This window comes from Scomber scombrus, chromosome 10, assembly GCF_963691925.1.
Source record: "Scomber scombrus chromosome 10, fScoSco1.1, whole genome shotgun sequence".
In the NCBI taxonomy this organism is placed as follows: domain Eukaryota; kingdom Metazoa; phylum Chordata; class Actinopteri; order Scombriformes; family Scombridae; genus Scomber; species Scomber scombrus.
This window is the reverse complement of record NC_084979.1, coordinates 16,446,848-16,471,887: the sequence shown is the minus strand read 5'-3', so window position 1 is coordinate 16,471,887 and position 25,040 is coordinate 16,446,848. Positions and strand designations below refer to the sequence as shown.

The window sequence follows — 25,040 nt, the reverse complement described above, 5'->3', positions numbered from 1 at the left end:
GTCAGTCCTAACGGACTGGCTCCTAAAGTCCACACCAACCAATGATAATGACAGAGATTAACGAAAATGTTATAGTTATGTCTGATAGTGCTGACATATTGCATGTATCAGATGGAACAGGCAGAGAGTTAAAGCCTCTCCTCCATAGCTACTGTATGGACCACAGAGTGTTACGGATGGAGATTGATTGTATGGGTGGCTGTTGACATTCACTCATACCCATGAGTTTCAGGGTGCAGTTGCAAATATTAGCCACTAGGGGGTAATGTTATCCTCACAGTATTTAAAGAAGCCTCTATGCAACTGTGGGTCTGGATGATTTCCTGGTTCATATTGGCAGTAGGGTTGATGATAATGTATTATCACAGGTTGTAACATTGCAAGTGGTGGTGAGTGTCTGAAGGGGGGGGGGGGGGGGGGGTCATTTCCTCGGCCCCTCCTTCCTTGCTCTGTACTCCCAGTGGATCCTTTTTCTCTTTTGATCACTCTGTTAAAGATTTTACAAAACCACATGTGAAAGTGAATGCACACTGAATTGGAATGATATTTGATTATAACTCTTCCACAAACAAGTTTAGGTAAACTCAGCTAAATGAAAGCCACATTTCATTGTTGAGCAGAAAGATGTGGAAGGATGTCAGCAAGTCTTTGCTTTGGGAAATTGCAACTGACAAATGCTGATGAACAGCCGCATATCTCTTAAGGCCCCTAGGTATGAAAGCACACAACTCTTCAAGGTGAGGAAGTCATGTTCTGAACTAACCTAAGACTGTCTGACCTCACAGAGGCAGAGAGGTCAGGGGTCAACTCACTTGACACCCCCTCCTCCCCTCGACCATATCAACCCCTTTGACTACATGCAAATACACAGATAACTCCCTTCACACATACCTTTACTCTCCCCAGACAGGTTGTACACAGTCAAGGAGAGAAAACACTTTCACTTGTGACCCTGTGAACACCCATGCACAGAATAAAAATTAAAAAAAAGTGGAAGTGATTGAACCCCCCACCCACGCACCCATCCGTCTCAAACTGCCTGTCTTGTCCCTTACTCTTCAACCCCCTCAGCTCCAACCCATACACACAAACATACACAATAAACAAACTCTAATGCTGAATTAAAATTAGAGAACAAAAAAAGGTTCCACATTCCTCCTCCATTTTAAAGACAAAACAGCAGCCATTTTCTAAAATGCGGAATTGCCACCCACACCCCCACCTCTTGATAGTAATCAAATTTGGTCTCATCTTTTCATTTTATCATCTCTCCTCCCCATCTGTGTGGTGCAACTCCTCTCTTTCTCATTCTCTGCCTCATCATCCCTCACTGTCACTCGGCAGCTCTGAGCCATTGACCTCCGACCCCCAGGCAGGTTCACCAGCGGGTCAGAAGCCTGGCGGGGGGAGACAGAGAGAGAGGAGGGGTGGGAGGTCTGTTATTGGGGGATGCCAGCTTCCTCCTTTGGCCATGGATACAGCCTTCACTGCTGCTGCCATAGCAACTGGACGAGACGGCAGAGAGAGCAGACTGCAAAGAGCTGCTGGGATGGAGCTCTCTCTTCTGTGATCTGGCTGTAACCTCCATAGGCACAAACAAACACACACACACACACACACACACACACACACGCACACACACAACACACACACACACACACACACACACACACACACACACACACACACACACACACACACACACACACACACACACACACACACACACACACACACACACACACACTCTCTCTCTTTCTCATACATGCTTACAGAATCTAATCAAATTTCTTATTTGGACTGCCAGTCTGTGCTGGAAAAGACTTTTTCAAGTTACAAGATTGATGGGCATTCCATGTTGGCTGCAATTAATTGCTGCATAATTAGACTTACAAGTTATTTATTGAAGCAATTTGGAGAACACAAGAGCCTGGGGATATATAAAAACCATTTGATCATGAGCTGCATAAACTTTAAAGATGTCCTCTTACAAGCATTATTTGGATATAAATTAGCAATACAATCTCCCCCCAAAATGTTTCCCATGTTAATAAAATCATAAATGATAATAAATCTGCACTGAAGTGAGTGATGTGCTGGAAATCTCCCGGGGTCAAATAAAGGTGAAAGTGAGATACAGATAATAAAAATAATACGATGGAAGAGGAGATAGTATTTTGTCCACATTTTTGGTGCATGCAGGTGTGTGAATCTCTGAACTGGCATGCTTAGTTTGGAGAGCCTCAGGGGCTAGAGCTCAGTCCAGGTGGTGTCCCACTAAAGACAGAGGTGTTAAAAAACTCTGTTGCTGCTTGTTATTAATTATCTCTTATACTACTTTTATTTATTCACCCCCTTTTCAACGCCTCTCTTTATTATTTTAGCTTTTTCCTTCTTTCCTGTTCATATTTCTGTTGTTTCATGTATTCCACTCTATTTCATATCTCTATTTTCCTTTCTTTGAACATTAATTTCCCTTACTTTTCCTGGCTTTTACTCTCAGCACTCTCCTCTGTCTCTTGCTCGCTCTTTCTCGTCTTGCCTCACTCTGTCTCGCATTGCTTAAACAAATATGATAAATGAGGCTATTGGTGTCTCTCTCAAGAATGAGCTGTGATCAGAGAACCTTTGATGTTTGACAGCTTTAATGATGTATCTTGATGAATGGATGTACAGTAATTTTCACTTCATGTGACACACTGTTTTGCTATTGAGCACATTCTTGTTCGGCGCTGTGAATGAAACTGTTATTGAAGGGTGTGTGTGGGTGTATTTTTCCCCCATTTTTCTTGACTTGCATTCCTACGCCTTGCATGTTTGGTGACAATGTCAGTGCACTTAAGCCAGAAAGCTTATCTCAAGTGTTTCAAGAGGCTCTTATCAGTTTTCTTTGTATTAACGGGATGAACTACTTTTAGTGGCACATACACATTTTCTAACACACAAGCTAGCTGTGAACACAGGCACACACACACACACACACACACACACACACACACACACACACACACACACACACACACACACACACACACACACACACACACACACACACACACACACACACACACACACACACACACACACACATTTACTCACCTCCACACACCCTAATGTGCATTTGTAAGCGCATGACTGCATGTTCACACATGCACACACACATTTACATATATCTAGAAAAACATTAGAAGAAGGAAGAAATATATAAGTGCACAAAAATGTATGCTGTTTGTTTGATAATGCAGCACATGACAAAAACGCAATTTTATTTTTTTTAATTTTTTTTAAACATAATTTCCAGTTGTATTATGGAGCCTTGCCCCTACAGAGATGACCCTGTATTATTAATTTGTTTAGGTGTGAGGTGCAGCCATAGCTTGGCTTGTTAAATATTCTTGGATTTGGCCCAGTGGCTTAATTCCAAATACAATGTATTGAGTCAGGGAACTCATATGAAGGTTTATTCTAATCTACGTGCTGTTCCCTGACTTCGCCAATAGGTGGAGCTATGTACATGAAACAGGCGATGAGGTTGCTATGGCCAAATGCCCTCAAGCAGCAGGAAGAGCTAATCAAATTGCCAGTGTGTCTGTGTCAATTACAGAGGGTCAACTTCATAAGAGGAATAGGCCCAAATCATATTTGCACCTGTATTCTCCCAGCAGTTCCTGTACCAGAAGCAGAATAGATAGCGTGGCCAGAAAAGCCACTTAGTATGGCAGTCACATATCCAAGGTTGATAATGATATGGAAATGATGGTTTTCATGAGCACACATTCTTATGAGATATTAGCCCTTTTTTAAATTCTATAGATAAAGGCTCTGTGAGGCTGACTTGAGCGATGAGCTTTGCCATCTGTAGATCTTGGAGAGATGAATAGCGGAGTAAAACTGATACTCTTACAGTGCCGGGCCACTATCTTATCACTTCCTTTTATCGGACTGATAAAGTAAATGACTTTGCTATAGGTGTGCAGCTCTTCAAATTCATTATGAGCCTGCTCAGTCTGGCAACTATCGACATGGCTGGGAGTATGTGATGAATGTCTGACGAAATGTGTGTTTTGTCCATGATTGTGACACACTCCAATGAGAGACTGATAGGAGATAGAGATGTTTTTGGTGGTGTGAAGTGGAATAGAGACTGGTGGCTGGAGGAACCTTGAGCCTCTTCGAAATTGAATGAAAATGCTCATTTGAATGGCTTGTTTAGGTTAATATAATGCTCAGGGAAGCTGGTAACTTAAACCAGTCATTTACATGTTTTTAATCAAGGGACTAGCAGGGAAACATGCATAAATGAGCAACAGGATTTATTTGTGCAGCATCTCAGGAGGAAGAGCATCACTTGTAGTTTAAAGTTACTGGAGAAAAAGATTGGGTGGTTTTTGTAATTCGGAACTGACTGCTAGAAGTCCCCATGAGTGTGTTACCTGTACCATGGGAGTGGGAACTGTGGTCACTGTTTGGCACAAAAATGCACACTCTAAAAAAACACTCTCCAAGAACACACACACTCACCTCAGCATTGTGTTCAAAGGTAGTTAGATCAGCAACACAAATTAGTCAATGAGGGAGGTTTGGAATCGTCCCAGGAGGAGCATCCATCTTTGTGTTGAGTGGCAGCTTTGTCAATGAGCGCCAGGGCAGTAATGCTCTGGTATTTGTAGGGCAGGCTGTGTATGTGTGTGTGTGTGTGTGTGTGTGTGTGTGTGTGTGTTTGTGTGTGTGTGTGTGTGTGTGTGTGTGTGTGTGTGTGTGCATCGTCAAGCATCCAGACATTTGGCTCTTCAAACCGAGGGCTGCTGTTATCGATGATGCTGTTAAGTATAGCTGAATGAGACTGTGCTGGACCCCAATCAGAGCCCTGGCTCCTGTATTAACATTATATGGAGCCTGGTCTCATTCCTCTTTCCTGCCCCTCCACTTTGCCTGTTCTGCATGTGGTGGAGAAGGTACCTCTGTCTCTGTCTCCACTTTGCTCATAATGGTCCATAATCCCTACCGAGCCAACCTGGCAGTATTGAAGAATTTACAGTAATAATGAGGACTAATAGAGGCAATATCCATCCATTTGACCACTAAATCAGAAATGTAGCTGAAGTAGGTGATGAATGTAGTGTCCCCCCTCCCCAATTTTCTGAATCATAAATGATGGAGTAAGTCTCTTAGACCCAGATTAAGCTCCAGCGAGAGCTCAAAATTCATGTCCATGTGGAATCCCTTTTGAAATACAGTCTTGAGTCATTCAGTTTGGCTCAATTTTGACATTTTGCTGATACAGTTAAGTAGTGCAACTTTTAAGTGCTAAGATCAGAATAAGCCAATGTCCTCTTTTTTTACTATCACTTACAGTGAAAAAGGATAATGATAGTAATGATAATGATACAAATTTGATCATTCTTATATTGGTAAATTCTCTTTTCACAGTCAGGGCAGAGCACAGTGTCACACTTTAGCATTCCTGGAAATGTAAGGATTCAGAGCCCTGCTCAAAGACATGTTCTCATGTTTATTGACAAAAGGCATGAACCCATGTATTCTGTCCCATGTTCTAGTCAGTGCTTTTAATCAAATTAACAGTGAATGTGCTCATTATTTTCTTCATTTATTTTCAATTTGATTGATAAAATATCAGAAAAAACAAATGTCCATCATAGTTTTTTTAAAGTCCAAGATGATGTATTCAAAGTTCTTGTCAGACTAAGAGACCAAAACCAAAAGTTCAAAAAGTTGTTTTTTTTAAACGTTTACAATGATACAAACCAGAAAAAAGTTTTAAAAAAATATCACAATTAAGGGTTAGGGTTAAGGTTAAGGTTAGGGTTACTAGAAACTAGGACATATTTTCCTTGAAAAGTGACTTAAACAATTAACTGATTATTGAAATAGTTGATCATATTTTTTCTTATGAACTGATCAAGCAAAAATATATTGTGCAATTTTGAGGTGTTTGAAATATAAATACCATATTATACTACTTTATAACTCAACTACATTTTTTTGAAAGCTAGTTACTTTGCAGATTCAGACTTTACTCATGTAAATATATAAGCATCTTATTAAATATGATGCAATATTACAGAATACTTTAACATTTTTAAGTGATTTCCGATAGAGTGGAAAGGGCCATTCACTATCATGACATACTTAAACTTTTTAGCTGAGTAGAACTTTGAATGCAGGACTATTAGTTTTAATGGAGCATTGCTTTACGTGGTGATTTATACTTTAGGAAAAGGATCTGAATACATCTTTCAAGTTTATGCCTACTCATGTGTTCTTTCCACTCATTACTTCACCTTAATGCCCAAGACAAGGGCCAACAAGTCCGGCATGGTTCAGATAGAACCTGTACTCGGGTAAACATCTCTAATGTGTGTATAGGGGACTTCAGTAAAACTCTGCAGGAAAGTCTGTCTTGCTGATTATTGTCTTGGCCAGCACTCAGACAGCAGAAGCCCTATGCCTACAGGAGAAATGCCCTGCAGAGAGGAAGTCCCAGCCAGCCTCTTGCATTAGTGATGCCCCTCTGCCCTGCATCTCCACTCTGGGAGAGGGTGGAGATGGCCCTGGCTTATTCACGGCTGCCTGCAGGCCGCAGCCACATGGTCGCACTGTAGACGCCGATACTTCCCAATGAGTGAGTGAGTAGGAGACATTAGTGTACAGGCAGACACATAAATGGCACCAAGATGAGATCAATTAGGCTGAGAGGAAGGTCGTTAGGACCCCTGTATAGCTAGTGGTCAAAGTGTGATGCCTGTACGCTATGTCGTGTCAGCTGACAGTGTGAGTGCTTGTGTGTGTGTGTGTGTGTGTGTGTGTGTGTGTGTGTGTGGGGGGGGGGGGGGTTTGTCTCTGAGTCTTTGTGTCAATATGCTGAAATTGATACTACTGTGATTGTATGAGTATATGTGCATTCAAATACCACTGACGAAAGCAGCATTTCCTGAGGTGAGTATAAGCTAGGCAGGGTCAAACCTGCAACAATACCTTGCCGTGTTTGAGTCCCCGGGGCTGTGACGCAGGGTGGTGAGTAATCGTGGTGTCTGTGCATGCGTTGCCATTGATTTTGTCTCAGCTCCTAGCTCCCCCAATTACCTCCTACTCCAGGCTGCCAGTCCCTTTGCTGTCAGGGGGAGGCAGGAGACTGGGGCCTCAGCGAGCTGTTTGTTTACACTGCTAATTGCTCCTGTTGTTTCCTTTCATTAGCCCAGGCTGAGCTATTGGGCTGCCTCACACAACTAAGTGCTCTTAGCCTTCTGGTCCCCTAGCCAATAGTAAATATTGGCGATGTATACAGTGCGGCCTAACATATGGCTGCAGACTGGAAATGATAGGCTCTGCTGGTGCAGTAAAGTGTTTTATACAGAGCCCAATGGAGCACTGTGCTGCTCTGGTTGTGCAGCACAGTGCACCATGCAGAGTTGTCTTCATTGATACAAAGAAAAAAGGAAATCCTGCTCAGCTGCACTCTGGCTGACCCTAACACAAATTCAACTAGTCTATTTGAAGTTGCACCACAGTAAATTATGTGAAGTCCACATGTGTGTGTTGTGTGCATACATATAAACCCATGCCGCATGTGTGTTTGCATATGTGTATGTGTGCCTGGCTGTATAATGATATGCTTTCATGTTTACTTGGCCTGTGAGTTATGAATCAAAGGGTTGCATGCCAGAGTGAGTCTCTGTGTCTGCAGTGCCCCCTCCCTACACCACCCGACTCTTCCAACCCCACACATGCACACACACACACACACACACACACACACACACACACACACACACACACACACACACACACACACACACACACACACACACACACACACACACACACACACACACACACACTTGCAAACTCCCATGCAGAAACCCACAGCATCTCAGCACACGCAGCCGTGGCTCCTTAATGACTGCCATCCCTCTCTGTGCCATGTTATTAATTAGCTCAATGATCCTTGCCGATGGGACCTGCACCGCGGATTAGAGCCCTCAGCACCCGCACCCCTGGCTGCCGTTGCTGCCGCCTGGCCAGGATAGGTGAAGCAGGGCTCGGGTGGGGGTGGGGAGGTGTGTATGCACGTGTGTGTTGTATAGTATGTGAATATAAAATGTTGTTGCTCACTTTTTTTTTTAGATTATGTGTGTGTGCACCACACATGGCTGCTTCTAGTTGTCCCTCTGTTATTGTTGCATGTCTTTGTGCGAGAATATAAGAGGTCAGGAAAGGGACTATCATGTGACCAGGGAAGAGGGGTGGGTGCAACCTGGCCCAGCACAGTAAGCAGCATGTTCAGTTCCCTGGTGCACGACAACTCCCAGCAGCACCATACTCAGCAACATCACAAGAGTCATGGACTAGTGCAGGTTCCCAGTGTCACCAATCCTGGCTACACTCCAAGCTACCATGTGGATTGTAATCTATCTAAAAACAGTAGACACCATTGCGCTTCTCAGCCTTCTTGCCATGTATAATTGCAGAGGTGTTTTTCCTCTGTGCGTTCCCAAAAATCCAACTGTTCATCAAGGGCTTAGTCAGTGTGGCATGCAAATCTGCATTAATATTTTTTTGTCAGGAGTGAAAAAAGGAAAGAGGTGATGGGAGGGAGGGAAAAAAGGGAAACAGCCTCTCCAGATGCCTCACAATTGCACAGAGCAAATGAACATAAATGTCACTGTCAAACTGAAATGAAGAAAAAATGTGTCACGGAAGCAAACTGTGCTGGAGTCGGAGGACAGCAGGACATGTTTTGCATATGAAGAGGTGAATGCCCAAGGAGAGAGAGGGAGAGGCTGCACCTGTAACAAATGACTATAGCCCTCCCTCCTCTCCAAAACCTTCTCCTTCAACACAAGTGGTGAAAGCAAAGTGTAAATACGATGTTGTGTCTGACAGACTTACTGTGTTGAAAGAATGCACATTCTGGAGTCATGTGGTAAATCTTTTTGACATTGCAAGACTGGAATAATCCAAATCAGTTTAATGGACTAGAGTCTTCTGAGTCCACGTTCACATATTTGCATCACTACTGGAGCAGCATCAATACTTCCTCTGCTATTCATGCTTACTGTGGTGCGGCTCTAACTCTGCCCATAGCTTCTGAGACCTTAACAAATATGCATGGCGCTGGGTACTAAACAGTAAAGTCAATGAGGAGCTTGGGCATGCGGGGGGATAGATATGCAGGGCATGCAGTCGCTCCAAGGTGACAGTGAGGTGTGTTGTGATTATTGACTATGTGACCTCCCGATGACCCCGGCTGTAAGGGAGTAAAGGGCAGGGAGTTAGTGTGTGCCGCACAGCCTGTCAGGCCCGTCAATACACTGATGAATGGAGCTGGCGGTTATTAAAGCAGAATTAGAGCAGGGAGGGGGGGAGCGGGATAAATGATGGCGCAAATGGTTGTGCAGTGGAGACTGTGGAGCCGGATGGCACAGCATCAGAGTCATCAGTCTTTATTACCCTCCAGGGAACAGAGAGGGAGAGACAGGGAGCGGTCAGCGCCACGCACTCCTCCACCCTCAGCCTCCACCAACACCTAGGTTGTACCTCCACATCCCCCTACTGTCCAGACATCCAACTAATCCTAACACATTATAATTGGATACTTACTGTACTTACTGTCTAATATCGTCATTCCTAACATGAACACATTTTACTTAAACATATTCTACTGTATACATACCAATAGATGGAGACACAGACGTGTGTGTATATACACAAATACTGCCTCTATTTCATTCTGCCCATCATAGGCTCTCTCTCTCCAGGCTTCTGTGTTTTTCCCATTCCCTCGCTCTCCCTCTCTCCTGTTTTCCCTCCTCCATTTTCTCTCTCACCAAGGGAGTGGAGGACCCCCACCACAATCAATCATGGTGAAGTCACAGAGCACAGCGGCACACTCAGGGCACTGTGCAGATAGGCTGGTTAGAAAAGACAAGAGAGGAGAGAGGAGAATAGAAGAGAAGAGAAGAGAAGAGAAGAGAAGAGAAGAGAAGAGAAGAGAAGAGAAGAGAAGAGAAGAGAAGAGAAGAGAAGAGAAGAGAAGAGAAGAGAAGAGAAGAGAAGAGAAGAAGGTGGAGAACAGGGAGTTACACTTGGACAGAGTCTTGGAGGGAGGGGGAGGGTGTGCTGGGTTCACTGCACAGTCAAAGAGTGGGCACACTCTCCGCCAGGGCGGGTCAGGACTGGATGTGTAAGCCAATGCCATTGGTGAAGCCCCCGTGAGGCCCAGCCCCTCACCAGAGAGCTGTGCCTGCATACAGATTTGAGCATGCCATTGATATTCTCCCCCTGTGCCGCTGCTCTTGCTCCGCTGCGCTTCTTTTTTCCTAATTAGAGGTTTATTTATTGATACCCCAGTTAATGTCTCTCCTAATCTTGCAATAGTTCTGTCTCCATTACCCAGGAGATTCATTTGCCGCAGTGTTCGGAGCAGTGCCTCCACTAGTTTGTGGGCACCTCCCAGCTCACCTTCCTCCTAAATCTGGACCCTTGGGTCCACCTCCTGGGTTAGTTCAGCACCTGCCAGGGATGAAATCGGTGGCCTGATGTTGCAAGGGAACCATAAAAGCAAGAAGCTAAAGTCTAGGGTTACTTTTTTAAGTCAAATTAGATTTTTTTTTATTTGAGTATTGATATTTGAAAGTGTCGTTTGAATTCTGCTTTGCCTTTTAGCACCTGAAAGATTTCTATGCGATTTCTGTCAGGGTTTGCATTCCAAAACATACCCTCAGGGAGCTCAAAATCAAATTAGCACAGCTTTTAATAAAGCATAACAATAAACAAATTGTTACAGAATTTACAAACAACAAGAAACTTAAGAATCATTGAGACTTGAAATGTTTTCATGCACATCCAGTGTTTTGGTCGAGCGTTTCAAAATCTCCCAGTTCCGTTCACTCAAGCAAATATTGATAAATGAGGTCCAGAACAAGGGGTAGATACGCTGGGTAATGCGTTTAAGTACACCCAACATTTTATCAAATACGTTTATTGTATTACTTTCCCAGAGTCAGACAAACTCATCTGTAATAATCCCATCTCTTTGCCTTCTGTTGAAAAATAGCTGTGGCAATGCTGCTAACGCTCTAGCATATTAAGAGGGGAGCTATGAGCAACTAGCATCTCTGTAGTGAGGAAATAGTCCTTCCAGTAACTTCAAGGTTGGTTGGTCAGTCATTAATTTGTATTACACAGCCTTACATGTTATACATAAATTATGAAGTCATTATTTTTGCTGGGAGGATTCCATGGTCTCGCTGTTGTCATTGTTTGGCTTGGTTGTGTAGTTTTGTTAATAATACACTGATGAAAATATATCTTGTAGCTTGATAGTAGAGGGTTCCAGTGTATGTTTATTACTAGAATAAAATATATCTTTTTCCGCCTGTTCTTGGGAGGGAACTTTTTTCAGAGGTCACTGCTGTGGATTTGACTCCATAGTTTAAAATCTCTGGGGACTAGGCCAAGATAATGAATAATGATATGACTCGTTTTTAAAAACTGGCCTTGTGTTGAGGTAAACTTTAGTTAGAGAAATGATAGTTTGGAACAATAAAAGGTTGGGTTTTTAACGCAAGGCACTGTGATTATTAGTTTAAACATGAGAAACATTATAAACAAAGTCATAACAGAATATGTGAATGAGTAAAAGTTAAATGTCCTAGTATAGTCCTTTTCAGTTTATTGAAAACAGCACATTTACAGTTTATTTTATCATGGAAATTAGCTGAAAGTTCATGTGTTTTAAAGTCATAGTAGAACTGAAAATGATGAACCAATGTGGTTTTGGAAAGCTTAGCCATGATGAAGTGACACAGAGGTCACATTCAATAGCTCTATTGAGCTCATTTAGTGATCATGAAATCACCAGTGAAAGATGATGATCCCAAAAACAAATACATATTAAACTGACTTAAAAATTTCACAATGTGACAATTCAATTGCTCTATCTCATCTTGGGGCTGCAACTGGCCTGACAAAATGTGTGCAGAGTAAACGCTTATATTACAACCAAACACACCAACTGCACGCCACGGAATATGTCAATATAAGCTGATTGGATCATCCCTCTCATTTTGAACCCACTCTGTGTCACCCTGCCCATCTCCCCCAGCTGCTGCTCCAAGCCCAGGTGCTGCTGCACTGACTAACACATGGATCACAATCAGCCCCCTCATTCAACCCAGCAACATCCCTGTCAGTCTCTTCTGTCTCCCCAGGCCTCAGTCTGATCCCATTCCAGCCATCTTACTGACTACAGCTGCCCCTGGCACCGCACTGGAATTGGATGGTCTGATGACTAGTGCAAATGGTCGATAGCTGTCCCTGCAATGTGCACAAGACAATGAAACGTACATCCCTGAACATAATTCTGTGGTAGCAGTGTACCATTTAGCATTTACCTGTTTTGCAAATGTGTCAATATATTAAGAAAAGATGCTAACAAGATACAAAAGCAGTTAATTTGCGAGTCACTTTATCATAATACTCTAATGCCCTTCAAATAGGGAGGATGAGCTTTTGTGCACCAGGCATCGACACCAATGGGTTAACTAATGATGGCATTAGTGTGTGTGGGGGAGTGTGAATGGGTGCCTATGTGCGCATGTGCCTTTGTACGTTAGTGTCTGTGTGCTATCATTTGTGTGTATATGTGCGTATGTGCCTTTCACAGGTGATCAGTCAAGGCTATCCACTCAGCCCTTCTCTTGCAGCCCCCTCATTACAGCCCACTATCTCCTCTAAACACCTGCAGCCCCACAGCCCACCTTCAGCTCCCAGGCCCACACGCTGCCTCTTTTTGTCCCAGTGTGGAAAGAGCTTGCCCATCACATCAATCTACTGCACTGTTTATATTTATGTACAGGAGAGAGGCTAAAAAAGGCCCCTCTTACTGTGGGCTTTATTGACTAAGCATTAAGCGGACATTATCAGGCGATAGCCTAGTTATTTATGAGGCGGTGATAAAGGCTGCAGGACTGAGTTATGTGAGAACCAGGAGCAGGATGAAAGCTGCTCATACAGCAGCACTGATACCCGACACTTGCCTCTCTCTGTCTGGGTAGAGAGGCACGGCAAATGCGCCAAACGGAGCTGAAACACTCAAGGATTTATGGGTGGTAAATTTATGCTCTCCATAGGTCAAACGAGAGGCTGTTTATCTGGGTTTCATTGTCACTGTCCTCGTGGCACTGCGCCGCAGGTACTGAGATTTTCATATTTGCCTTGGGCATGTAGCCAAAGGCGCAGGGGGAGGGGGGATCTCTAGGTGAGGTATTCCATTGACCTTCTGAACTTAGTTTTGAATTTTCAGAGCAACACAGTGCCCCTCCTTTTGAGATGTTGACATAAATTATGCATGAAATAACATAACCCTTCTAAGTTTGTATGCAATGAACTTGCACATTAGGTTTGTGGCTGTCTTTGACCTTATGTGGGAGGGTTGTATGTCTCAGTGTCTCTATGGCTACATACCATAACTACATATGTACTTTGTTTAAAGATATGGATATTAAGTGCAGAGATGAAGCACCTCTCTCTGACTCTCTTGTGTCACTTGTATCTCTCCTATCTGTGCACACACAGTTAAGGCACACATCTTCTTGCTCATACCTATATAGCTAACATGGATTTCAAACACACACTGTCACCAACATTTTTAACATACATACATCCTTACCCCTGTATACTGTACATAGCATCATCTTACCCAGCCAAAGCCATCTTTCTCCGCAATAAACCAGGTCAACAAACAAAAAGCAATTATGTTGGGCAGCTGCCGCCTGGGAGTGGGTAATTACAGTGCGGTGTGGACAGCTTCATTCTAAACAGGTACTAAAAGCATCATTAATCATCTTCCCTCTGACGCCTTGCCATGGTCATGTGACACAGGCTGCTGATGAGCTAGGGAGGGGGGATCCGCCTTAGGGGGGAAGGAGCAAGACCTGATTGGCTCCTTCCAGAAGTCCTTTTAGAGGTCAGCCAGTCAGCAGAGATGACCTGCCAATGACCTTGTATCACTTGACCCCTGAGGGCCTGAGGGTCACTCTCTCATATCAGTTGGAGAGCAGGCAGTGGAGAGGCAGGAGGGAAGACGAATGACACAGAGAGAAGGAAGAGGAGGAGAAGAATGTTGTGAGGGTAGAGGGAAGGCACACAGAAGGTTTGTGCAGGGAAGCTCTGGGAGGGGTGAAGATGAAAAATAAAACAGTAGGCGTGATGTTTGATTGAGCACCTGGTCTTTCCCTTTTGCATAAAATGGTTGATGAAAAAAATGTGTTTTTATAACAGCAAGGCCAATCCTGATGGCTGCTTCGATTCAACATCCCCCCCCCCACACACACCTCCCCTTTCCTCACACTCGCTCCCTTTTCCTCTCTCCCTTTTTCTCTTCCTCCCTTGTCCATTGTCAAGCTGTCCTCAGGTTGGCTGAAAGGTTGATTACATCATCTGAATCCAATTAGCAAGAAGCAAAAACATCTGTATGTTTGTATTTCTAATGTTGATTAGTCATTAGTGTAAACAACAAAATGGCCAGAGATTGCAAAATGTGAGCACAGCCTTCCAAATCAATTTAATAATACACATTTCCAATGAATTATTTTCTCATGGTGTCCCTGAACTGCACATATTGTGTTGTTTGGGCTGTGAAGACGGCATGAGAATCAATCCTTTCCCCCTTGAAATAAAGCCAAGATGGCGTCTGACAGAGACTTGATTGAGAAAAGTTCATGAACTGTTCCCTCACTGAGCACAGACTGACACGGATGGCTGATTGACGGATGAAACACGAAAGACACGTCTGAAAGACGGAGCGCCAACGTCCTCAAATGGGTGCCCATCCCTTTCTCCTCTGTTCCCCCTCCACCTCACCCAAACAGCCCCACCCCTTCCACCCAGCTCCCCTTCTCCTCTCTCTCCATATGTCTACGAATCTGTCACTATGGCAACCTCACCCCAGGGGCAGGGGAGGAGGGGGTTGCCTTGATGGTTTGTTTAGGGATTATAATACACTGATGAGAGGTCAAAATGTGTGTACTTGCACACATGTTTGGACATCAGAGTGTGTGACTATGTTTGAGCCTGTTTACACGAGACATCTTGTGCTCTCTTGACAAGCATATGTGGTAAAGCTGCACTGTAAACATTTTGGGAGGGAAAAAAGACACAAAAAAACAAGCAAGTATTCATTAAGCCTTTAAAAAACGACATACTTTTGTACGATTTATGTAAAATCTTGTTAGTCATCTTTTTGAGTAATGTTGCTATTTTCTTTCAGATACATATTGAAATGAGAACATAGGCAGCATAACAACACACTAGTTCCATTAAATCAGTGGATTATATCAATGGCATCATTAGCATAGCTGGTTCTATGTTATAGCTGATGTCTCAGATGCAGTATCAGCAAACTCTATAAAGGCTCATTGCTCTTTTTCCCCCTTTACTTTATGCTTGTCTGCAACTTTTGAAAGGGCAACTAGAGAGCAGACAGAGCTGCACAGGAAAGGTGAGACAGACCCCCACACAATCAAATATGTAGCAGGGCCACCTTGGTTGATTGTATTGATGTTGCATGATGCCACAGGGAGATACTGTATGTACTGTATATAATGCTGTCCCACACTGCTCAGACACACAGCACCAGATGTCTCAGGAAACAAGGGGAATATTCCCGCGCAACAGTCTCACAACCTTGACACAGTTTCACCTCTGCGTGCACCCCTTCTCACTCCTTTTCCCCCCCTAGCCTCCCATCCTCATGATACCTTACTTACTCAAAGGCCTCCCCTCCCCCCTTTTTCAAGAGCAAATTTCCCTTTGCAGCCAGAAGTGCTGAGTGCTGCTGTTTGCTTTGTACACAGAAATTCGCTGAGGCTGTAAGCTGTCCTCAAACATCTGCTCCCTGGAGTGGAGCAGGAGAGGAGAGGCTAGGACTGGATTGGTGTGCATGTTGTATTCAGTGTAGCTCCGTCAGAATTTGTTATGTATGGATTTGTGTGTGTGTGTGTGTGTGTGTGTGTATGTGTGTGCGTGCGTGCGTGTGTGTATGTATGTGTGTCAGTGTGCGTGTGTGTTTGAGTGAGTGGACAATTATTCAAATAGGTGCTTTGTGTCCATTTGAGCGCTTTATAAGTAGCACCTAGGAAACAAAACACATATTTGTGTAATTGTACACAAGACATCCAAACATGCATAGGCACATACACTCACACACAAACAGGTGCTCTTCATGTCAACTTTCTTGATGCACAGCTTGTTTGGTAGTCAAATATGTGAATCAGTCCACTCTAAGAGACTAATAGTGCATGGAAGTCTTTGCAAATAAAGAAAAACAGTAAAATCAGACGAGCAGAAAAACTAAAAGGGAGGAGAGCATTCAAATGTTCTGCAATTACAACAACAACAACAGAGTGATCTGTAAGAGCTTCACATAAAGTTAGAAAGAGCTGAACTTGATCAATTGATTTCAGTCTCCAGAGCACCAGTGAGGATATTACATGCATATTATGCATTAAGTTAATTTTAGGCCAACTTAGTATTAATTACAATAAGCTCAGAAGGAACCCACTTCTATGTGTTAATTTAAAATGCAATGTAAGATATTCTGTAAGTCGCATATGTTCTCTCATTGTTCACACCACGCAGTGCTTCTCAGGAGAATTGTAACAGCTGCCCACATCAGCTAACTTGCAATAGAAGACATAGCTGAAGAAAACAGTGACTGTCAATAGCCTCATTCATCATCAAGTAATACATCCCTGGTATTATTTTGGCATCTCAATTGTAGTAAAGTAAATGCAGCAAGTAACTTCACTTTTTACAATAGTTCAAACTAATGTTTGTGCTGTTTTACTTCATGATGAACATGTTTCCTATTGATTCAAATTAATGTGTTAAATAAAATAGTATGAATTACATTATGAGAAATTATTGCTATGAAGGCAGGCGAAAAAAAGAAAAGAAAAGAAATTATGCCATATCAGGACTATTACTACCTGTGGCAGTGATACAATTTAAATTGAGTTATTTTGGTATTATTTTCCCTCCATTTACTTTGTGTCTGCTTGTGTATAAGCGAAGCACAGCTGTCAGTCTCCTCAGCCAACCGTACATCTTCAGGAAGGAATTACAGAAGAGCACAAATTCATCAGAGGAGAGTCACACTCAAACGCTTTCAAACTAAATGTCAGGTCTGAACAAACAATGAGGTTCGCCTTTCATCAATTGAGAGGCAAATGCTGAGGCTGCCACAGAATGAAATTAAAGTGATAGTTCACCCAAAACAAATCAACTCATCTTTTCATCTTCACCTCATCCTTATAATTCACATTACGTATTTTTCCCTCCACACGTTTTCTATACCATGCTTGTGTTTTAAATTGCTGTGAATTTCAAAGTGAATCTATTATTCAGTGGAACTGAAATAAACTGTGATGAAGTGAGTTTAGATTTTTTTTTTTTTAAGAGTGCAAACCTGCTGCAAGTATCCTCTGCACATTACAACCTGAAACATGAAGGCCTGTGGCAAAGTGAACATAATTTTTAAGATGATCAAAGAGTGTGTAATAAGTTCAGCCTAACACACTTCTTTGTAGGAACAGTGGACATGTGACCATTTCCACATTCACAGGCTTTATCATCACATTGTTTCATCATCATTGTCCTCATCATCATCTCCATCATAACCTTTACAAGTGAACGGGTATGTGCTTAAAAAAAGTATGAACACATTAGATGATTTTGTAAACGTTCTGCTTTGTGCTATTTCGTTTAGTCAAAGGCAGCCACATTTTTACCATTGTATGCATGCAAATTTATTCTTATCTTAGTTACAAATACAACTTTTAAATCTTTGTGCTGTCAGAAGCTACTCTGCAGACCTTTAAGTCTGAACTTGTATTCCTTTCTGGCTTTCAGTTAATATTAATGAGATGAACATTATAAGAAGGGGATTAATGTCTGGATTTTTTTTAATTATTCAAGCAGATATGCATAGAATATATAAGCAATGGGAATGAAATGAATAGTTGTTCTAAATTTTGTTTACACTGTCTCTGACATGGAATCATATTAAGTATTCAGTATTATCAAGTAACTTTAATTTGTCAACTTTGCTATTAAAAGTAGGACTGTAGTTTATAACCAAAAACCTATTGGGCGAAAATACTTTTTTATCCAGTTTATAAAGTGAGCCTCTAGCATATTTTTCAGCTTATTAAAATAAGAGATAGGGCAAAAATTAGGTTAGCTGTAGGTGTAGAAAAAATGCATTATCTGGTATGGAATTATAATATGAACAGTTATCATATGGCCTGGTCGCCCTTCTGTTCAGCTGGATGAAATATTATTGTGTGGACATAGACACCCAGCATCAGAACAAAAGGGTTGTTTGTGCATGCTGTTTGTTGGGGAAGAAATAATTAAACAGAAAGAAAGAAAGAAAGAAAGAAAGAAAGAAAGAAAGAAAGAAAGAAAGAAAGAAAGAAAGAAAGAAAGAAAGAAAGAGCTCAGACTTCGAGGTCGCCCAAACTAATGGTGCATCTTTCTCTGCCTGAGCCGCTGACCGGGTCATCGTTGTCCCGAAGCAAGACAAAGGTCAAAAGGTGAGGGGTGAATTCTGGTTTAACTGCATATATTAGCTTGGCCTTGCAGCCTTCATGTCCACTTTTGCCCCTGCAGAGCTGCAATTGTCTAATTATTATGATTATGATTATTTTTATTTTGTTTACACGCCCAGCTCCATTAAGGAGACCTGTTAAAGGTTTAAACAGACCTAATAAATACATTTTAATTTCTAACCTTTCATTTGCTGCTTCAAGTATAATTCCTTTGTTATCGTTAATATCAGTTTTGGACACAGTAATCGTCACATCACAGTGCAAACATCGCTAATCGAAAGCTAAACAAAAAGATTTCCTTACGCAGTCTGAATGAGGCTGATGCCCTGATCCTGATATTAAAATAGGCATTAACGTGATAGAAATGCGCCGCATTCATCGCGCACATAACGGTGTTTAAGGGCCGAGTTTACAATCATTTACTTTGTACGAGATGAGATATGAATCTGGAAGGAATATTTAGTTGCCCGAGCAGCTTGGGCCACAAAATGTATTGGTTGATTCGCAAAACAGCCCAGACAGCTTGTTATTGTCTGCTCTCCCGCATGAGTGTTCAAGCTTAATTATCATTTTTTTCTGATGCATGTGTAGAGGTAATAACAGACGCAACAACTCCCGATCGTGATGTTTCTACATTCCATTAACATGCAGTTACAGATGCATGCAAAATGCTCCCAGATTTACGCCTTAAATAGATGGACCACCACGGATCAATACTCTTAATACGATCGGTCAATAAGTCTATCAGTCAATTATGGCATTTTAATCTTCCTGTGGAAGGAGGATAATGAAAACCTTAAAACCGAACTAAACATACACTATTTAAAACAATGCGGGGGAGAAGGGGGGGGGTCTATTAAATTATCAGATAATTATCTACTTACATACCATGCTAAAGATGTGCTCTGTCTACAGCAAGTGAATCTGACTTCTTTTTTTCTTTGTTAACAGCTTTATAAAGGAGACTCTCAGAAAAAGAAATCTCCATAACGCTGGAACTTAAATTTGATAAGTAAAGAAGCATTTGTAAAACTTACAAAATACATTTCTTTCTCTCTGTGCAAAGAAATTAATATAGTCAAATGTAGAGCTTAAATAAATAAAAATAATGAATTTGTGTCACCTTAGACAAAACTAGGAAGCACGTGCTCTGTTAAATAAATATATTCAAGTAAAACAAGTTCCTGAATAAATTGTACAAAGCAAATAAACAAATAGTCTGCCACAGTTTCTATGCACAATTAATATATTTTTGTATCTTCGTTTACATTGTGTAGATAGGAGCGCAATGCGATGAGTTGAATTTTAATATTCAAATCAGAGCGCCAGTCTGAAGCCGGGGAGGATGACAAATTGTTCTGACCCGTTCTTGCATGAAGAAACTTGCCATTGCGCTTCTTGCGAAAAGCATCCATCGTGGTAAGCAAATAAAGGTGAAGCCTGATTGAATCCGATGCAAACGGACATCAAAACATCTGCAGGCTGGCGTCCTATAGCTGGCTGACACATGATGCAGATCCAGCGGCTCAGGAGTTCAGACAGGTGTTTTTCTTCAGTCCACGAGAGGGTCAGGTGTCCAAAGTGTTGGCGTGTGAGTGAGCAGCCGCGGGCCCCGGGTCTGAGAGCAGTCCGTCCCTCTGTAATTTCTTCTGCTTCATGCGTCTGTTCTGAAACCAAACTTTCACCTGTGTCTCGCTGAGCTGCAGGGCGCTGGCGACCTCCACCCGCCTGGCCCGCGTCAAGTACTTGTTGAAGTGGAACTCCTTCTCCAGCTCGGTCAGCTGTTTGGTGCTGAAGCTGGTCCTCGGGGCCCCGTTCACCGTGGGATGGACATCCGCGCAGATGCTGCCGCTTCCAGCCTCCGCAGCACCTAGGCCCGCTCCAACAATACTGAACCCACAGGTCATGTGCATCCTGGCTGGGAACAGAGGACATGAAAACAGTCGTCAGCAAGATCAATGAGGTTAATCACAAAAGAAGCACAAAACCCTTCTGACTAAAATTGTCCACGCCCATATCCAGGAAATAAGTTGAAAAATTATTCCAGAGAACATTTTTGAAATAATAAATTTTCATCAGTGTCAGTCATATGTAGTTAATCTTCAAATTTGTAAAAATCCACAGAAATTAAATAGTACGCTATTAATTATGTGATGGCCTGTTGAGTTGAGTTTTAATTAGAAATATAAATGAATAAACATTAAAGGTTTGTTTGATATTAAAGAAACGAGTTTAACAAATATTTAAGCCTTATTATTTCCAACAAACTGATTGATCAATTTTGGCCCAGAGTCAGTTTCTTGATTTAAAGTTTTCAGCCTGGGAGCCATTTTTCTGTCTGTGTAACAAAGATGTATTTCAACCAGCTATCAAATTTAGCAATTGCCTATAGGCACATTGCAAAAATCTTCTGGTGCTGTAAAACATCTGTGCAACACAATGCAAATTCCAAGCACAATCACAGACTGAAAAAACTGACAGAGACGTGAGTTGACAGCTCAGACTCTGGAAGAGTCTCACATTTGTTGCACGGCTGGGCTGGACTGCAGTATGTTGCAGAGGTGTTGGTGTGTCCGGCAAGTTCACTAAATCGTGGAAAAAAAGAATGTGCTGCTGTGCATTGCAGATATGTAGAAAAAGTAGGACTGTTTGGCGATTCAAAACAACTTTGTAGCGTTTACAGTCCATTAACTATATTCATCAGAATCATTAATAATTTGCCTTTAGGCCTCTCTGTGTCAATGACAGTTTAACAGTTTACAGATCCTTTCAAACACTGCGTTAATGACAAATGTCTCCTTTTTTTCCTCTGAGGTTTCTGGGTTACACATTAAAGTATCATCTGTGCTACTTATGTGCAATGAATGACAGGAACTGCAGCTATACTTTGATTTTTCATTGCTGACATTGTGGCAGTCTTTGCCTCTGAGAAAATGTGCTGCCGCTGCTGCTGTTGTTGTGCAATGAAGTCAGAGTGCCAGGTGTAGTGCAATGTCTCACACCACAACTCACGGAGAGGAAGGTTAACAGTCCTCTTGCCACTTGGAAAAGCATAGCAGATGGAAAGGTCAGTTATAGGATAAATGTAGACATCTGTGTTTTAAGAAAATGAATGTCAAGGTAACTGAGCCTGAGAATTAGAGGGCAGCGCACATGAACAGCCAATACAGAGGAACTGTACGTAATTAAGAACTCCAGCTATCAGGAGTGCAAATCACATGCACATTCTGATTAATGGCTCCAAAGATAATAGAATTGATGCCGACCAGAAGGCATAAAAGAATCAAACTAAATATTTGAGAAATGACTTGCATGCTTAAAAATAGCCAGCCAAAGCAAAGGCAATGGAAGGGCCTTCCAAGCCAAGGAGAGGGAAGAAGAAAAGGGATAGATCGATACACATTGCCTCAGTCATCTGGGCATCCAGCCCACAGTAATTCAGGTGCTGTCAAAGCATAATTGAAGAATGACGCACTGGGAGTATATACACTAAGCCAGGAGATCAGGTTACAGCAGGTCTGTGGAGGCCTTTCAACATGGAAGAATACGGGGACTCTGTTTCTTGCCAAAACCAATACAAGCTCCAGAGGAAAGCTTACTTTCACTAATGACTCTTTTACAAGTTACACAGTAGCACTAATGAGTTACTCCTACATATGATCCCCTTCAGAGAGATACAGAAAGAGGTTACAAAGACACTAACAGTACTGAAGAGATGTCTCTCTTTCTCTCTCTGTGTGTGTGTGTGTGTGTGTGTGTGTGTGTGTGTGTGTGTGTGTGTGTGTGTGTGTGTGTGTGTTTGTGTGCGCGTGTGGGTGGCTACGAGCCAATGGCTTTCTGAAGTGCACAGATTTGGATCCAATGAGTGAATAATGTGCTTTATGAATATTATCACAAATCAAAGGTGTTTGTGTCACCTTATACTTCCCTCATCAGAGGAATGTTAAGCCAGGTGTGTGAATGTACATCATTAACCACAAATCAGAATTTTGAAGGGTTTTTTTGTCAGTTTGTGCTTGTTGTGTCGTAAAATTAAAATATTCGTGACCTCAAATCAATTTAAATGTGTTGTCTCCTCTCTCACACTTATATAATCAGAAATTATATTTCACAAGATGTTTGAATGTGCAAAAATTGTATCCATCAATGTGAATTTTGAACATGCAACTAGGCAATCAAGAGCTAGAAATTGCAGTGTTGTTGGTTGCATCCAGCAAAATTGTTGTCAAATCAAATCTGTTCATTCCACCTTTTGTATGGGCTGGCTGCATCATTTTACTCACTAATCTGACTTTTGCATCAGTTTTAACCCCACCCCTCACAGAAACACCCAGGCCTTTTATCACAAACACTCAGTGATTATGACCAGCCTGCAGCTTTGGTCACTGAGCATTTGGGTCCGCAACACACTTACAGCAGACAGAGATGGTGCTGTGAAAAAAAAGAAGAAAAAAGACTGGACCACCATTGCTGTAAATCTTCCTCCATGTAAAATTTATGAAACCCAGCCCAAGTGCAGTGGTCAGTCAGTCAACTGACATTATTGATCAAATGAGGGATCTATACAAGATACTATAACTCACATAAATTTGAAGATTGATAGGCATTTTTCACATTAGTAGGCTATTGGTATTTTTTTTTTTAAAGCCTGGGATATGTATTCTTCTGTGGGCTCTCTGCCCAGGACTCATCAGTCAGAGAAATGATGATCTGTGACAGCAATTATGTTAAAAAGGTGGACACATGTAAAGGTGCTGCAAACTGAAATCAATACACAAGGGCTTTCATTACAAACAGACAACTAATCAATACTCAGGGAGCTCTCCGGCTTACAAGAGTAAGTTTTACTCAACTTCCTGTGAGTCTCGACAGGCAGTGGTCTGATGCATTATTCAAAGACTGCTGGTTAGTAAGGGCAAGGGTAAATAATTGATCATTTTCGGGGTTGAATATACACTGAGGCTAAGCAGGCCTTTTACTGTACTCCACCCTCCCTCTGTGTCGTCTGAATCCTGCTGGAGACAGTAGGTGGAGCAAAAAATGTGAAATAACAGTCTGACATTAACATGGAACCGTTAAGGAAATAGTAGCCGGGTCCTCATGTGCATATTCAAATCTGGCGTCGAGGAAACAGCTATTGCTTCCTCTAAAACGTTTTCATCTGCATTTAAAAAAGTGGGGAAATAAAAAAACACCCTGCATGTTTGTTGGTGACGAAGGAAACTGTGCACGGTGACGCACAAAACACGTCAGCTGTTTTTCTGTCTTTTTTCCTCAGCTTGTCGAGAAAACTTTGACCAAACTTTTCCCAACAATGAATGAAAGTGATCTAAAGACCACATTTAAACATACACATGTCTATTATTTGTATACTCTCATCCTAAAATGACTTTATCGCTCATCTCGAGCTCAAACTTACCCGCCCGATGCTGACTCCTCTTCACTTTCATCCACTCAAAAGTTTTACTCCTTTCATCCATTTCTGCTACGTTACAGTTCGAGCTCTGAATCTCGGCGCCACCGTGAGAAAAAATTTGAATTTGCTCTGCAAGTGACCCAAAACTAGAGTTTCTCGCCTCGCTGTTATTTGACTCACAGTATCCGCGTCCTGGAGAGCCCTGCCCCTGCGCCCTGCACCGCCAGGGGACACGGGACGAGTGGGGGCAGGCCGGTGTTGAGAAGCCCTCGAGAGTCTGTGGTGGAGGAAGAGGAGGAGGAGGAGGAGGGCTGTCCGAAGAGGTGCACAGAGTCAAACTGTTGGAGACAGTTAAATACCGGGGATGCAGAGAATTAAATCCTGAGGCAACTTCCACCTTCAGTTTCCCCTCCTCATCACGACTGCTGAGTTCAGGATGTGTCCTGGCGTCCAGGTCTCGGTTTATGACCTCTCTTGCTCGGCAGCAGCCCGTGAACAGAGGGCTACTCTCCCCTTCGGCCGTTAACTCTTGATAGGAAGTCATTATCACCTCTTCTCTGCATAATCATTGGACGGGGTCTCACTTCATGCCCGGCCTCTCATGCATCCAGTAACGCATGGTCAGGCGGCTGGACGACCGTGGGGACATGCCTCAGTGGAGAAACAGCAGTCCCTGATTGATGGAGATGACGTGCCCTCCTGGTCTCGGCCAATAGCTGGACATCTCTGTCATCAGGGAGGACAACACTGATTAAGCCGAGCAAGCAAGTTGTGAAGCTCACCACAGGTCAACATTTTGATGGTGACCGGAGCAGGCCATAGCAATACTCATCCTAAAAAACTGGGGCCTTCGTGGGCCTCTCATCTACTCAGACAGGTAGGCTATGACGTCATATGTCTTTGCAGCATCCACTTTAAAGTCTACACAGATTTCTGAGCATTAGGGGAAAGTTTAAAGTTTTCTTTCGGTCAAATTCAGATTATTTTTC

The 25,040-nt window shown here is 42.4% G+C and overlaps 1 protein-coding gene across 1 annotated transcript; it reads right to left on the bottom strand.

Annotated features, from left to right (window-relative positions):
- Positions 1–20,203: 20,203 nt before the first annotated feature.
- Positions 20,204–24,595, bottom strand: hoxc1a (homeobox C1a). Its single transcript, XM_062427094.1, has 2 exons — positions 24,055–24,595; positions 20,204–20,553 (listed from the first exon to the last, which is right to left on the bottom strand). The coding sequence occupies exons 1-2, from the start codon at positions 24,593–24,595 to the stop codon at positions 20,204–20,206; spliced, it is 891 nt and encodes a 296-aa protein (XP_062283078.1).
- Positions 24,596–25,040: the final 445 nt, after the last annotated feature.

Bases quoted from the DNA above. Each gene is read 5' to 3' on its own strand.
- hoxc1a (XM_062427094.1), bottom strand. From the start codon at position 24,595: ATGACTTCCTATCAAGAGTTAACGGCCGAAGGGGAGAGTAGCCCTCTG. The intron at 20,554-24,054 runs GTAAGTTTGAGC...CTCTGTTCCCAG, and splicing joins GAGGAGTCAGCATCGGGCGG to CCAGGATGCACATGACCTGT.